The sequence below is a fragment of the Rattus norvegicus genome, chromosome 4, assembly GCF_021556685.1.
Source record: "Rattus norvegicus strain SHRSP/BbbUtx chromosome 4, alternate assembly SHRSP_T2T, whole genome shotgun sequence".
NCBI classification, from domain to species: domain Eukaryota; kingdom Metazoa; phylum Chordata; class Mammalia; order Rodentia; family Muridae; genus Rattus; species Rattus norvegicus.
The window spans coordinates 20,780,823-20,798,165 of record NC_141537.1 but is presented as its reverse complement, the minus strand read 5'-3'; the positions used below and the strand labels follow the sequence as shown (position 1 = coordinate 20,798,165).

General features: G+C 41.7%; 1 protein-coding gene across 4 annotated transcripts in view; it reads left to right on the top strand.

Moving 5' to 3' along the window:
• Pclo (piccolo (presynaptic cytomatrix protein)) overlaps positions 1-17,343 on the top strand; it is a 356,755-nt gene that overhangs the window by 162,478 nt on the left and 176,934 nt on the right. For all 4 annotated transcript variants that reach the window (XM_087659103.1, NM_020098.2, XM_087659104.1 and 1 more), the window contains 2 exon segments: positions 2,574-7,641; positions 7,998-10,015. In XM_087659103.1, the coding sequence (XP_087515229.1) occupies positions 2,574-7,641; positions 7,998-10,015 (7,086 nt within the window).

Below are 17,343 nucleotides of genomic sequence, written 5' to 3'. Positions count from 1 at the left end.
ATCCAAAATATACAAAGAACTCAAGAAGTTAGACCGCAGGGAGACAAATAACCCTATTAAAAAATGGGGTTCAGAGCTAAACAAAGAATTCACAGCTGAGGAATGCAGAATGGCTGAGAAACACCTAAAGAAATGTTCAACATCTTTAGTCATAAGGGAAATGCAAATCAAAACAACCCTGAGATTTCACCTCACACCAGTGAGAATGGCTAAGATCAAAAACTCAGGTGACAGCAGATGCTGGCGAGGATGTGGAGAAAGAGGAACACTCCTCCACTGTTGGTGGGATTGCAGACTGGTAAAACCATTCTGGAAATCAGTCTGGAGGTTCCTCAGAAAATTGGACATTGAACTGCCTGAGGTTCCAGCTATACCTCTCTTGGGCATATACCCAAAAGATGCTTCAACATATAAAAGAGACACGTGCTCCACTATGTTCATCGCAGCCTTATTTATAATAGCCAGAAAATGGAAAGAACCCAGATGCCCTTCAACAGAGGAATGGATACAGAAAATGTGGTACATCTACACAATGGAATATTACTCAGCTATCAAAAACAACGAGTTTATGAAATTCGTAGGCAAATGGTTGGAACTGGAAAATATCATGCTGAGTGAGCTAACCCAATCACAGAAAGACATACATGGTATGCACTCATTGATAAGTGGCTATTAGCCCAAATGCTTGAATTACCCTAGATCCCTAGAACAAACGAAACTCAAGACGGATGATCAAAATGTGAATGCTTCACTCCTTCTTTAAATGAGGAAAAAGAATACCCTTGGCAGGGAAGAGAGAGGCAAAGATTAAAACAGAGACTGAAGGAACACCCATTCAGAGCCTGCCCCACATGTGGCCCATACATATACAGCCACCCAATTAGACAAGATGGATGAAGCAAAGAAGTGCAGACCGACAGGAGCTGGATGTAGATCGCTCCTGAGAGACACAGCCAGAATACAGCAAATACAGAGGCGAATGCCAGCAGCAAACCACTGAACTGAGAATAGGTCCCCCGTTGAAGGAATCAGAGAAAGAACTGGAAGAGCTTGAAGGGGCTCGAGACCCCAAAAGTACAACAATGCCAAGCAACCAGAGCTTCCAGGGACTAAGCCACTACCTAAATACTATAAATGGACTGACCCTGAACTCTGACCCCATAGGTAGCAATGAATATCCTAGTAAGAGCACCAGTAGAAGGGGAAGCCCTGGGTCCTGCTAAGACTGAACCCCCAGTGAACTAGAGTATGGGGGGAGGGCGGCAATGGGGGGAGACTTGGGAATGTAACACCCATAAGGAAGGGGAGGGGGGAGGGGGATGTTTGCCCAGAAACCGGGAAAGGGAATAACACTTGAAATGTATATAAGAAATACTCAAATTAATTAAAAAAAAGGCCATAAAAAAAAAAGCTGCTCAGTGTCATTATGGGGGATGGGGTGACACACATCTGTCCATTCAGGAAAGCTGTTTGTTGCTCAGTCTGCTTATTTTTTTTTATTAGACATTTTTTTATTTACATTTCAAGTGTTATTTCCTTTCCCAGCCTGATTTCCTGTACAACCCAGGACCATTCTCTCAAGGATCATACCAGACACCATGAGCTCACACTTCCCTGTCAACCACTAATCAGGGAAAATGCCTTACAATCAGTTCTTACAGAGGCATTTTCTCAGATGAGACCTGCTGCTTTCCACTAACTCCGGTTCATGATGAGTTAACATGAGCACAGATGAGTTGGAGGAGGAAGAACCATAATCAGAACATATAATATGGAAATATTTTTTAAAGAAAAAGGACTATATATATATGGGCAGGAGAAGAAGATAAAGAGAGAGGGAGAAAGGAGTGGATGGGGGTGGGTATCCCTACTCTATGTCCACGAAGACCAGTCTTTAGATTCTAACACCTATGTATGGCCATGTTCACCTGTAACAGCAACCCTGAGGTAGGGAATGGGAACACGGGTACCAGAAACAGAAGATCTCGTTGGCTCAGTGGTCACCTGGCCTAGCCAAAAGAAAACAAACAAACAAACAAACAAACAGATAAACAAAAACTCTAGCAGGCTGCAGGTCTAACAAGTGGCCACGCGTCGAGGGAATTGGAGGAAGAATGAAGAACAGAATACCTGCTGGTCTCTGGCCTCCCAAAACATACTCACACATATGCAGGAGAGAATGAGAGAAGGAGCGAGAGACAGAGGGAGGGAGAGACTGACCTTTTTCTTTTCTTCTAACAACTTGAAGCAAATATACAAATACAGGTAATATATTTGAAGGAAAGTAGAATTAAAATGTAAATGGGGCATCGTAGAATTAATGGAGGAAAAGACCAAGGCATATTGACAATTAATGTGTAATTTAATTGACATTAAAGGAAAAGTAACTTATGTTAGTGAATATCAACTGTTTTTCATTTTGTTCTCATACTAACATTTTAAAAGCTGTCATTGTGTACTTGAATTTCCCCATAATTGTCTCTCACTTATGATGGTTCCTTAATGACAATAAAGATAAACACATGACTCGTTTGACTCTAACACGTTTGTCTCTGTCTTCTCTACTCTGCTAGGAAAAGGAAGAGGACAAATCAGACACTTCCAGTTCTCAGCAACCCAAGAGCCCACAAGGCCTGAGTGACACAGGATATTCTTCTGATGGAATATCAGGTTCCCTTGGGGAAATCCCAAGCCTTATACCCAGTGATGAGAAAGATTTGCTGAAAGGACTCAAAAAAGATTCTTTCTCACAAGAAAGCAGCCCTTCCAGCCCCTCAGACTTAGCTAAGTTGGAAAGTACAGTACTATCCATTTTGGAAGCTCAGGCAAGTACACTTGTTGGTGAAAAAGCAGAAAAGAAAACACAGCCCCAGAAGATTTCTCCTGAAAAGCCACAGGACCAGCAGAAAACTCAGACTGCATCCGAAACACTGGATATTACTATTTCAGAAGAGGAGATCAAAGAGAGTCAAGAAAAGAAAGTTAGTCCAAAAAAGGATAGCGAGCAAGGTTTTCCTTCCAGAAAGGAGCACAAAGAGAAGCCTGAGCTGGTTGATGACCTAAGTCCGCGAAGGGCATCCTATGATTCGGTCGAAGACAGCAGCGAAAGTGAAAACTCCCCTGTTGTCCGTAGGAAGCGGAGAACTAGTATTGGTTCGTCAAGCAGCGATGAGTATAAGCAGGAAGACAGTCAAGGTTCGGGGGAAGAGGAGGACTTCATTCGAAAACAGATTATAGAAATGAGTGCTGATGAGGATGCTTCAGGCTCTGAGGATGAAGAGTTCATCAGGAGTCAGCTCAAAGAGATCAGTGGCGTTGGTGAGAGCCAGAAGAGGGAGGAAGCAAAGGGGAAAGGAAAAGGCGTGGCCGGGAAACACCGACGACTGACTCGAAAGAGCAGTACCAGCTTCGATGACGATGCAGGGAGGCGTCATTCCTGGCATGACGAGGATGATGAAACTTTTGATGAAAGTCCTGAACTCAAATTCCGAGAAACTAAAAGCCAGGAGAGTGAAGAACTCGTCGTCGCTGGAGGAGGAGGGTTGCGGCGATTTAAGACAATAGAACTCAACAGTACAATAGCAGACAAGTACTCTTCAGAATCCTCTCAGAAAAAGACAATTTTGTATTTCGATGAAGAGCCAGAATTAGAAATGGAAAGTCTGACAGACTCACCCGAAGACAGATCTAGGGGAGAGGGATCCTCTAGTCTCCATGCATCCAGCTTCACTCCTGGCACATCCCCTACGTCAGTATCGTCCCTTGATGAGGACAGTGACAGTAGCCCAAGTCACAAAAAAGGAGAAAGCAAGCAGCAGCGCAAAGCTCGGCACAGGTCGCATGGCCCTCTGTTACCTACCATTGAAGATTCCTCCGAGGAAGAAGAGCTGAGGGAGGAAGAAGAATTACTAAAAGAACAAGAGAAGCAGCGAGAATTGGAACAGCAACAGAGGAAGAGTTCTAGTAAGAAATCGAAGAAAGACAAAGATGAACTTCGAGCCCAGAGAAGGCGAGAAAGACCAAAGACACCGCCCAGTAATCTCTCTCCCATCGAGGACGCATCCCCCACAGAAGAACTGCGCCAGGCAGCAGAAATGGAGGAGCTACACAGATCCTCTTGCTCTGAATACTCACCTAGCATAGAATCAGATCCAGAAGGATTCGAAATAAGCCCCGAGAAAATAATAGAAGTTCAAAAAGTTTACAAATTGCCCGCAGCTGTGTCTTTATACTCACCAACAGACGAGCAATCTGTTATGCAGAAAGAAGGTGTTCAGAAGGCATTAAAAAGTGCTGAGGAGATGTATGAAGAAATGATGCAGAAACCCCACAAGTACAAAGCTTTCCCAGCTGCAAATGAGAGAGATGAAGTGTTTGAGAAAGAGCCATTGTACGGTGGTATGTTAATAGAGGACTACATTTACGAGTCTTTAGTAGAGGACACGTACAATGGGTCAGTAGATGGCAGTCTGCTCACCAGGCAAGAGGAGCAAAACGGGTTTATGCAGCAGAGAGGGAGAGAACAAAAAGTAAGACTGCAGGAACAGATTTACGATGACCCCATGCAGAAAATCTCAGACCTCCAGAAGGAGTTTTATGAATTAGAAAGCTTACACTCTGTTGTGCCTCAAGAAGACATTGTTTCAAGCTCTTACATCATTCCAGAAAGCCATGAGATAGTGGATCTGGGTAGCATGGTGATGTCTACCAGCGAAGAAAAGAAATTGTTAGATGCCGACTCGGCGTATGAAGAACTCATGAGGCGGCAGCAGGTGCAGGTAACAGATGGCTCCAGCCCCGTACAGACTACCATTGGGGATGACATGGCAGAGTCCACTCTGGACTTCGACAGGGTGCAAGATGCGTCTTTGACATCAAGTATCCTTTCTGGAGCATCTCTTACAGACTCAACCAGCAGTGCGACTCTCTCTATCCCAGATGTTAAGATAACCCAACATTTTTCAGCAGAAGAACTTGAGGATGAATATGTAACTGATTATACAAGAGAAATTCAAGAAATAATTGCCCACGAGTCACTTATATTGACTTACTCTGAGCCTTCCGAAAGTGCGACGTCTGTCCCGCCTTCTGACACACCTTCTCTCACGTCCTCTATTTCTTCGGTTTGCACCACAGACAGCTCCTCACCTGTCACTACCCTCGACAGCCTAACAACTGTTTATACAGAGCCAGCAGATGTAATGACTAAATTTAAAGACTCTGAGGAAATTTCTTCAACTTATTTTCCAGGCAGCATTATCGACTATCCAGAAGATATAAGTGTATCTTTAGATCGGACCATCATGCCAGAAAGTCGAACTAATGAGGATCAGATTGTGCTTTCTTTCTCCGGTATGGCACCTTCTGTCGTAGAATCTGTAGGAACTAAGCCTGAGAGGCCACAAGCTGACACTATTTCCACTGACTTACCTATATCTGAAAAGGATTTGATAAAAGGCAAGAAAGAGACTGGGGATGGGATTATTTTGGAAGTTTTGGATGCTTACAAAGATAAGAGGGAAGAATCAGAGGCTGAACTAACGAAAATCAGCTTGCCCGAGCCTGGGTTGGCCCAAGCGCCTTCTTCCGTAACAGCCCCTCAAATTAAGGAACAACATGTGTCTCCTCATTCTGTATCTGGAAAAATTTCTGGTCAGGAAAAGCCCACATACAGGTTACCATCTGGCAGTCTTCCTGTTTCTACCCATCCATCTAAATCTCGTCCGTTTTTCCGAAGTTCTTCTTTGGACATATCAGCCCAGCCACCTCCTCCCCCTCCACCACCTCCTCCTCCCCCTCCACCTCCTCCCCCTCCACCACCCCCACCATTGCCACCAGCAACTTCTCCTAAGCCACCCACTTATCCCAAAAAAAAGTTGGCGGTTGCAGCTACAGTGACTTCAACTACTATTGTTACAACCCATGTTGATGCTCTAACTACGGTAGAGGCCGCAGCTGCTCGCAGGAGCAATGGGCTGCCTGCCACTAAAATGTGTGCTACTGCACCTCCTCCTGTGCCTCCTAAGCCTTCTCAAATTCCAACTGGACTTGTATTTACACATAGGCCAGAGGCAATCAAACCTCCAATTGCCCCCAAGCCAGCAGTTCCTCAGATTCCAGTTACTACACAGAAACCAACAGATACGTGTCCCAAGCCAACAGGTCTATCTTTAACTTCAACTATGTCCTTAAATTTAGTGACTTCAGCAGACTACAAGCTTCCTTCCCCTACCTCTCCACTTTCCCCACACTCTAACAAATCCTCACCAAGATATTCTAAGTCTCTCATGGACACTTACGTGGTTATTACATTGCCCTCGGAACCTGGGACTCCAACAGATTCTTCTGCTCAAGCCATTACAAGTTGGCCCTTGGGATCACCCCCAAAAGATCTGGTTTCCCTCGAAACAGTATTTTCTGTCGTTCCTCCCATGACAGCTACAGAAATTCCAAGTGCTTCACAGCCAACCCTTTATGCATCTGGAGCTTTGGGGACATTCTCTGCTGGCCCTGCTGTAACGCCGTCTCTGTTTCAAACAGTACCAACTCCACTTACACAGTTTCTTCCAGCGGAAGTTTCAAAACCCGAAGTTTCTGCAGTGAGAAGCACAGTCCCAAGTGTTGCTCCCAGAAGTGTTTCCATACCAATTCCTCCAGAGCCGCTTGCTCTAGACAGGCATCAGTACAAGGAAAACGGAAAGTTGCCCCTTGTAGGCGATGCCATTGATTTGCGTACGATACCAAAAACAGAGGAAAAAGCAACTGAAAAATGTATGGATCTTTCTGCTTCTGCAGTAGATGTGAAAAGGCAGACCACAGTGAACGAAGTTTACAGGAGACAAATTAGTGCTGTCCAACCGTCTATCATAAACCTCAGTGCAGCTTCCTCCTTGGTAACTCCAATCACCATGGACTCTAAGACAGTGGCTGTGGTCACCTGCACAGATACTACAGTGTACACAACAGGCACAGAAAGCCAAGGAGGTATAGAGCATGCAGTAACATCACCACTCCAGCTCACTACATCAAAACATACCGAGTTACCATACAGGAAACCTAGTAGCCAGGCTTTTCCTACAATCCGAGATGAAGCACCCATCAACTTATCATTAGGTCCTTCAGCTCAGGCAGTGACGCTGGCTGTCACGAAGCCCGTCACTGTACCTCCTGTCGGCGTCACAAATGGATGGACTGACAGCACTCTATCTCAGGGGGTCGCTGATGGAGAAGTAGTAGATCTCAGCACATCAAAATCTCACAGAACTGTCGTGACAATGGATGAATCTACGTCAAACGTGGTGACCAAAATCATAGAGGATGATGAAAAACCAGTTGATCTGACCGCAGGAAGACGAGCGGTGTGCTGTGATATGGTTTACACGTTGCCCTTTGGAAGGAGCTGCACGGCACAGCAGCCTGCAACCACCCTTCCCGAAGACCGTTTTGGTTACAGGGATGACCACTATCAATATGACAGATCAGGGCCCTATGGTTACAGGGGGATTGGCGGAATGAAACCTTCCATGTCAGATACCAATTTAGCAGAAGCTGGACACTTTTTCTATAAAAGTAAGAATGCCTTTGATTATTCTGGAGGAACTGGTGCAGCAGTAGACCTGACTTCTGGGAGAGTGTCTACAGGTCAGTATGGTGTAGCCACAGACCCTGCCTTGAAATGTCATTATGGTGTTATGCATCTCGTTTCAGGATGAAAAATATCCCCGCTCTGGGTTTTGTTTACATTTTTGCTTCCGTTGGATGATTTGGCGATACATTTTAAAGTACATGTGCATTTTTGTTTCTCCATGGTTCTTGCTGTTATTGTTGCCTGCATGTGCCTGCATGTTCAACATTGCTTTTCTTCCGCATCTAATTAGGCTAACCTGTGGATTTGCATGCAGTCCCATTCATTGTGCTCATCAGGATAAAAGGGCTCTCAGACCCAAACAGCATCATTCATTCTGAGCACTGGACTATAACTCTACCCTGTATTTCAGGTGAGGTAATGGATTATTCAAGCAAGACTACAGGTCCATACCCAGAAACACGCCAAGTCATTTCGGGAGTTGGGATTAGTACCCCACAGTATTCCACTGCAAGAATGACTCCACCTCCTGGACCCCAGTATGGTGTGGGAAGTGTTTTGAGGTCATCTAATGGTGTTGTCTATTCTTCAGTAGCAACTCCAATCCCCTCCACATTTGCTATCACCACTCAACCGGGCTCTATTTTCAGCACCACGGTCAGGGATTTATCTGGCATTCCTACCACAGATGCAATGACTTCATTATCAGCCCTGCATCAAAGCCAGCCAATGCCTCGATCGTATTTCATAACAACAGGTGCGTCAGAAACAGACATCGCAGTAACCGGTATTGACATCAATGCCAGTCTGCAAACTATTACCATGGAAACTCTTCCTGCTGAGGCAATGGACTCTGTTCCTACCTTAACCACAGCGTCTGAGGTGTTTTCTGAGGTGGTCGGAGAGGAAAGCACCCTTCTAATTGTCCCTGATGAAGACAAACAACAACAGCAACTTGACTTGGAGCGAGAGCTCCTGGAACTGGAGAAAATTAAGCAACAGCGCTTTGCTGAAGAACTGGAGTGGGAACGTCAGGAGATTCAGAGGTTCCGAGAACAAGAGAAGATCATGGTTCAAAAGAAGCTGGAGGAGCTGCAGTCTATGAAGCAGCACCTTCTCTATCAACAAGAGGAAGAGCGGCAGGCACAGTTCATGATGAGGCAGGAGACGCTAGCTCAGCAACAGTTACAGCTTGAGCAGATCCAACAGCTGCAACAACAGCTCCACCAGCAGCTCGAGGAACAAAAACTTCGCCAGATCTACCAGTATAATTATGACCCCTCTGGGACCTCTTCTCCTCAAACCACCACTGAACAGGCCATTTTAGAGGGTCAATATGCTGCTACAGAGGGCAGTCAGTTTTGGGCCACTGAAGATGCCACCACTACGGCGTCTACTGTGGTAGCCATTGAAATCCCACAGAGCCAAGGATGGTACACCGTTCAGTCTGATGGTGTGACTCAGTACATTGCCCCACCTGGTATCCTGAGCACTGTTTCAGAGATACCTCTGACAGATGTTGTTGTGAAAGAGGAGAAGCAACCCAAAAAGAGAAGTTCTGGAGCTAAAGTTCGGGGGCAGTATGATGAGATGGGGGAAAGCGTGGCAGACGATCCACGAAATTTAAAAAAGATAGTGGACAGTGGCGTGCAAACTGACGACGAAGAAACTGCTGATCGGAGTTACGCAAGTAGGAGAAGAAGAACTAAAAAAAGCGTGGATACCAGTGTCCAAACTGATGACGAAGATCAGGATGAGTGGGACATGCCTTCTAGGTCCAGGAGAAAAGCGCGAACAGGGAAATACGGAGATAGCACCGCAGAGGGTGACAAGACCAAGCCCCTTTCCAAAGTCTCCAGTGTAGCGGTTCAGACAGTTGCAGAGATATCTGTGCAAACTGAGCCAGTGGGAACCATAAGAACACCTTCCATACGAGCACGGGTGGATGCCAAGGTAGAAATAATTAAACACATTTCAGCACCTGAAAAGACTTACAAAGGGGGCAGTTTAGGATGCCAAACAGAAACAGATTCAGACACACAGAGCCCTCCATATCTGGGTGCCACATCTCCACCCAAAGACAAGAAACGCCCAACACCTTTAGAAATTGGTTATTCTTCTTCTCACCTTCGGGCAGACCCCACAGTCCAGCTGGCTCCTTCCCCACCCAAATCTCCAAAAGTCCTTTACTCACCCATCTCACCACTTTCCCCAGGCAACGCCTTAGAACCAGCCTTTGTACCTTATGAAAAACCCCTCCCTGATGACATAAGTCCACAGAAAGTACTCCATCCAGATATGGCTAAAGTTCCCCCGGCAAGCCCTAAGACAGCCAAGATGATGCAGCGTTCAATGTCTGACCCAAAGCCTCTGAGTCCAACAGCAGACGAAAGTTCCAGGGCTCCTTTTCAGTATTCCGAGGGCTTCACGGTAAGAGAGATTCTATTCAGTTAGAAGACAATGGATGAGTTGATGTTTATCATGTGTTTGCAGATTTAGAAGGTAACAAAATTAATATATAGAAAGTGAGATATTAAAATTGAGGGAGGACTGTGCCGTTATAAATAATTGAGGGAGGACTGTGCCGTTATTAATGTGGCAGGGGATGCGGGGGAGCGGTGGGAAGAGGAAAGGCCACATTCAAAAATTTGTTTTATGAAGTTTGAGTCTAAAGTTCCGCTTTAGTATCAAAATGTCTGAATTGTAGACTGTTCGCAATGTATTTTACTAACATTCCTTTTACTCACGTGATGGGATAAACATTGATTATAAACATACAAGGAAAAGGATGAAACAAGATCAGGGGTATCAAATCTCATTATTGGAGTGTTGCTCGAATGCATGTGGCCAGACTCTTCTATCCAGGATATTCATTGTAAAAGCTTAGCATAAACTCATTAACCAAGACGGGGGCAGATGAAAGTACGATACCTTAGGTCCAGTTCACCTATGCTTATTTTATTTGTGGAAATTTTCTTAAACTGACCTCAAATGAACCTCACTGCTAGAGTTTGTAGAAGTGTGACTAAATATTTTTGGTTTGATAGTAGAGATTATTCTATGGGTCTTACTTTTGCCTCCAGGGAATAAATAAATATGTTAGGCATGGAAAGATTCTGTAAATGTGAATGAAAATGTTAATTAATCATAACAACAGGCATATTGTAATTAATAAAATCGATTATATATGGTTTAAGTACGAGTTAAGTTTTAGAAAAGAAACTTTTCAAATTAATGTTTTCCCTAATGAAGTAGCTATTTTTTAACTGTGAAACTTATAAATTCAAGCTGCTGTTTCCATTGATCTCTATGTGATAAACAGGGTCCATACTCTAAATTATATAATATAATATAACATGATATAATATAATTTGTAGTTATATAGCTATGATGCTTATAATCATACTAATTCAAATTTTATATCTAAATTCTCCATATTTGTGGTAGCTTATTATCTTCTGTATTTCCTTCTTTCTTTTTCTGAATTATTTGTTATTTATTCACTTTACAGCCTGGTTGAAGACCCCCTACCTCCTTTCCTCCCAGTCTCACCCTTACACCCCCACTCACCATTTTCTCCCCCTACCCTCCTCAGAGAAAGGGAAGCCCACCATGAGTACAGCAAGTCAGAGCAAGACTAAGCACATCCCCTTCCACTGAGGGCAGACAAGGCAGCATAGCTACGGGAAAGGGATCCAAAGGCTTAAGCCCTCCCCCAATTGTTAGGACATGCACATGAAGGACAAGCTGCACATCTGCCACATATGTGTAAGAGGGCTAGTTCCAGCCTATGCATGCTCTTTGGTTGGTGGTTCAGTTGAAATGAGCCCCCATGGTCCAAGGTTAGTTTACACTGAAGGGTTTTTTGTGGTATCCTTGACTACTCCAGCTCTCTCATTCCTCCCACTTTTCCACCAGTCTCTCTGAGCTCCTCCTATTATTTGTCTGTGGTTCTCTGCATCTGTTTCTATCAGCTGCTGGATGGATGAATCCTATCAGAAGACAGTTATGCTAGGCTCCTTATAATATTAACAGTGTCAGGGGTTGGCTCTCTCCCATGGAATGGGTCTCAAGTTGGCCAGTCATTGTTTGGCCTTGACCTTAATCTCTTTTCCAACTTTATCCTTATATTTCTTGTAGGCATAACAAATTGGGTCAAAGGTTTTGTGGATGGGTTGGTGACCTTATCCCTCTACTCACAGTCCTACCTGGCTACAAGCAGTGGTCACTTTAGACTTCTTAACCCACCCCTAATGCTAAGAATCTCAGCTAAAGTTATCCACATAAACTCCCTGGAGCCTCCCCATCACTGCTCTCTGTCACATCCTAGAAATTCCCCCTTCAATGACTTAGATTCAGTCACCTGGCACTCTCTCCCCAGTTCTTACTAAACCTGATAGCCCCATTCCTTTCCCCATCCCTTCTCTCACCCAGCTTTCTTCCTTCATCTACCCCTTATGACCCCTTCTGAATGAGATTTAAGCATTCTCCCTTGAGTACTCCTTGTTACTCAGCTTATTTTGTTCTATAGGGTATAGCATGTATATCCTGTATTTGTATCCTGTATTATGGTTAATATCCACTTACCCGTGAGTACATACCATGCATGTTCTTTGGGACTGGGTTATCTCACTCAGGATGACATTCTCTAGCTTGATTCATTTGCCTGCAAATTTCATGATGTCTTTCTCTTTAATAGCTAAATAGCCCATTGTGTAAATGAACCACATTTTCAAAATCCATTCTTCTGTTGAGGGACATGTAGGTTGTTTACATATTCTGGTTATTATGAATAAAGCTGCTATGGACACAGTTGTGCAAGTATCCTTGTTATGGTGGGGAATCTTTCAGGTATATGCCCAGGAATGGTATAACTGGGTCTTGAGGTAGAACTATACCCATTTTTTAGAGACATCACCAGATTGATTTCCAGAGTGGTTGTACAAATCTGTACTCCCACCAATGGAGAAATGTTATCCTTACCCCCCACATCCTTGCTAGCATGTACTGTCACTTGAGGTTTTTGATCTTAACCATTCTTATATGCGTAAATGGAATCTCAGAGTCATTTTGATTTGCATTTCCCTTATGACGAACGACATTGAAGATTTTTTTAAATGACTCTAAGCCATTAGAGATTCCTCTGCTGAGAATTCGCTGTTTAACTCTGTATCCAATTTTTAATTAGATTATTTGGTTTGTTGGCGTTTAATTTTTTGAGTTTTTTGAGTGTTTTAGATATTAGCTCTCTGTCAGATGTAGGATTGGTAAAGATCTTTTCCCATTCTTTAGGCTGCCATTCTGTCCCATTGATGTTGTCCTTTGATTTACAGAAGCTTTTCAGTTTCATGAGATCTTATTTATTATTAATTGTTGCCCTTAGTACATGAGCTGTTGGTGTTCTGTTCAGGAAGTTGCCTCTTTTGCCAGTCTGTTCAAGGCTATTTCCTACTTTCTTCTTTATTAGATTTAATGCATCAAGTGTTATACTGTGGTCTCTACCCACTTGAACTTGAGTTTTGTGCAGGGTGACTATTTGTATTCAATTACATGCAGACATATAGTTAGATTAGCACCATTTGTTGAAGATATTTTCTTTTATCCATGTATGGTTTGTCTTCTTCATCAAAAATCAAGTGTCTGTGGGTATATAGGTCTATTTCTAGGTCTTCAATTCTATTCCATTGATAAATCTGTTTTTACACCAATGCCATGCCATTTTTATAATTATTTCTCTATAGTACAGCCTGAAATCAGGAATGGTAACACCTCCAGAGGTTCTTTTATTATACAGAATTGTTTTTAGTTAGACTGGATTTTTTGTTTTTTCATATAAAGTTGAGAAACGCTCTTCCAAGGTCTGTAAAAAATTGTGTTTGAATTTTTATGGGAATTATACTACAGCTGTAGATTGGTTTTTGATGAGGCCATGTTTACTATGTTAATCCTAGTGATCCAGGAACATGGCAAATCTTTCCGTCTTCTGATATCTTTTTCAATTTCTTTCTTTAGAGACTTGGAGTTCTTGTCTTATAGGTCTTTCACTTGCTTGCTTAAAGTTACACCAAGATAGTCTATTATTACTTTTGGCTATTGCAAAGGGTGTCATTTCCCTAATTTTGTTCTCAGCCTGTTTATCACTTGCATAAAAGAGGGTTGCTGATTTCTTTGAGTCAATTTTGTATCCAACCACTTTGCTGAAGGCGTTTATCAGCTGTAGGAATTCTCTGGAAGAATATTGGGGATCACTTATGTACACTATGATATCATTTTTGAATAGTGATACTTTGACTTTTTTCTTTTCCAATTTATATCTACTTGTTCTTTTTCTTATTGTCTTATTGATCTAGCTAGAACTTCAAGTCCCTCTATTGAAGAGATATGGAGAGGGGAAAGCCTTGTCTTACCCTTGATTTTAGTGGAATTGCTTTAAGTTTCTCTCTATTAAATTTGATATTGATATTGGTTTGTTGTATATTGGTTTTATTGTTTTTATGTATGTGCCTTATATTCTTAATTACTCCGAGACTTTTAACATGAAAGGGCTTTGTATTTTGTCAAAGGATTATTCAGCATGTAATGAAAGGACCATGTTTTTTTTTCTTTCAGTTTGTTTATATGTTGAATTACATTGATGTATTTTTATATATTGAAACTTCTGCATCCATAGGATGAAGCCTACTTGGTTTTGGTGGATGATGTTTTTTATGTATTCTTGGAATGACTTTGCTAGTTTTCTATTGAGTATTTTTGCATCAGTGTTCATAAAAAAAATTGGTCTGAATTTTTTTCTCTCTTGAGTCTTTGTGTGGTTTGGTTACCAGGGTGAATCTAGCCTCATAGAATGATTTTAATAATGTTCCTTAATACCTAGTTTACAGAATAGTTTGAAGAAGATTGGTATTAGCTCTTCTTTGAAAGTCTGGTAGAATTTTAATGACTGCTTTTATATCTTTAGAAGTTATAGAACCCTTTAAGTTGTTTACCTGATCTTGATTTAACTTTGGTAAGTGATACCTATCAAGAAAATCATCTATTTCTTCAAGTTTTTCCAGTTTTGTAGAGAACAGGCTTTTGAAATAAGGCCTAATGATTCTTTAAATGCACTTGTAGTATGTTATTATACCTCTCTTTTCATTTCTGAGTTTGTTTATTTTGATACTGTCTCTCTGTCTTTTGGTTAGGTTGACTAAGGCTTTGTCTATCTCGTTAATTTTCTCAAAGAACTAGTTTTTGGTTTCCTTGACTCTCGTATTGTTTTCTCTGTTTCTAATTGATTGATTTCAGCCCATATTTTGATTTTTTTCCCTCATTCCACTCCTCTTTGGTGTATTTGCTTCTACCTTAAAGTACGGTTTGTATACTCAATGATGCTCCATTGGAGAACACTAATTGTCCCTTTGCGGGTAGTTGTCAACTGGAGGTATTTTCTTGGTTAGAGATTAGAGATGCTCACCTCCACTCTCAGCATTGTGATCCCATCTGGTTTAGACTTCTGCAGTCGCAGTGTCTTTTGCCACCGTCTCTGCAAGTTCATATGTGCATCAATCCTGTGTATGCCTCCTTATGTCTTTCCTTGGTGTCTTCCATCCCTTCTAGACCTTACAATATTTCTAGCCTCTTTTCTACAGAGGTTCCTGTCCCCTGAGAGAAGACATTTGTTAGACAAATCTCACATAGGGCTAAGTTTCCCACGCTCTCTCACTATCTCCACATTGTCTCCATTCTCTAGTTTTGTGTCTCTGTATTAGTTCCTACGTATTGCAGGAGGAAATTTTTCTGATTACTGCTTGAGACACTGATCTAGATTTAGGAAAATGTTATAGGATTTACTGTATTGCTATATTATTTTAGTAAAACAGTGATATTTGGCTTGCCCCTAGGTCCATGGCCTATCTGGTCTTAGGTTCTTGGCCATCTGAGCTCATGAGTTCTCATCCCATCATGTCCCATCATGAGACATGAGTTCTGTCTCACGGAGTGGACCTTAAATTCAATATTTGTGCATCATGCAGTGTACAATACAGGCACGTCAGCGTTGTAAACCTCCGAGTTTGTAGCTGGGCTAGTAGTTACCTTTTTCATCTGGAAGTGTTCAAAGTACCTTCAGCAGAATGAATACTTGTCAGGCTCTAGGTGGACACCAGTTTGATTTCTCTGTGATCACTGGGATATATAAGTATTGTCTTCATCAATGGAACCTTTTCATCGCTTGGTGGAGAGCATGCAATAGTCTTGGCTATAGCCCAAATAGTTTGTGGTTTTCAATGGGACCTCCTTTGGCTAATAATCCAATTAAACGAAACCCATTTTATATACTGGACGTTTAGGTTAGTGGCAAAGGTTGTCCAATTGCAGCCTTGTCTTTCCCTACATTTGGTGCCACCATTTAGATTTTATGTTTATGTTTTAAGAACCTTCTACCATATGTAGGTTTCGATATGACCCCTCAAAACTGGCCTGTAGTGTTAGTTTCCCTTCTCCATATTCCCAACCTGTCTTAGTTACTGTTCTATTGGTATGAAAAGCCATCATGACCAAAGCCACCTGTACAAAAGAAAGTGTTTAATTAGAAGCATGCTTACAGTTTTAGAGGGTTAGTCCATGACTGTTAGAACAAGAAGCGGATATGCATGGAACTGAAATAGTAGCAGAGAATTTTATATCTTGAGCCGAGTATAGCAAGCACAGTGAAAGAGACACTGATCCAGACATGTCAAATGAAATGTCACAGCCCAGTAACATACTTCCTCCAACAAGGCCACATGTATTCTAACAAAGCCATGCCTTCCAGCACTTCCCGAACAGTTCTACTAATTTCCTTATATATACTTTCAATCTTGAGTCTCACTTCCACCCCTAAATTTATAAATAATATGAATAAAATTTTATTGTTATCATCTAGTAGAATATATAATAATGTGAAATAATATTCATATTATCTATTAAAATATATATAGCACATATGAAATGATATCCTTACTTAGAAGAATATAAGCTCAGATTTTATTTATGGGTAAGGATTTTGCTAACAGGATTCACAGCATTACATAATGCACAGCAAAATGCCTGGCCAAAAATGTTTAATTGATTTATTTGTTATCAAACTATTTCCATTCTTCCCAGATTGGAGAGCTTCACAAAACTTTAGCTACCACTAAAACAAAATGGGAAAATTAAGCCTGAAATAAATAAAAATATTCACCCACTTGTGAAACGTGTATAACTCAGTATTATATTATTCCATTCTGTTTTATCCTGTTTAATTTTTCTACCTCCTAGATGTTTAACATTGGACTTCAGAGTTTGTTTTTTTTTTTAAAGTTTATGTGTGGGATATACATAGCATCAGGTTGAGGAGGTTTTTGTAATTCAGAGCAAACAAACCATGTTCCCTGTATTCTTTCTCTTCTACAATGAGACAGATTTGCATCACTAACCCAGGTAATCTATAACTGCAGGAAGGAATGTTAATTCAGCATGTCAAGAGATGTAGTGACATTAGCCACTGCAAGAAAGCAATGTAAATTCTAATAATTTTCCTCTGGCTAGAAAGATCTAAGTTCATGCAAAGATTCATATGTCTTGAAGAATAGCAAATCTTTCATGATTTCTTCATTAAAAAGATAACATGATTCAGGAAAAAACAACTAAACATTTCTTAATAATGCATAATACTTTTTGACCCCCCCCCCAGAAAAAGAAAGAATAGAGAAGAAGAGAAGAGTTTTTCGAAAAAAGAAAAGAAAAAAAGGCTA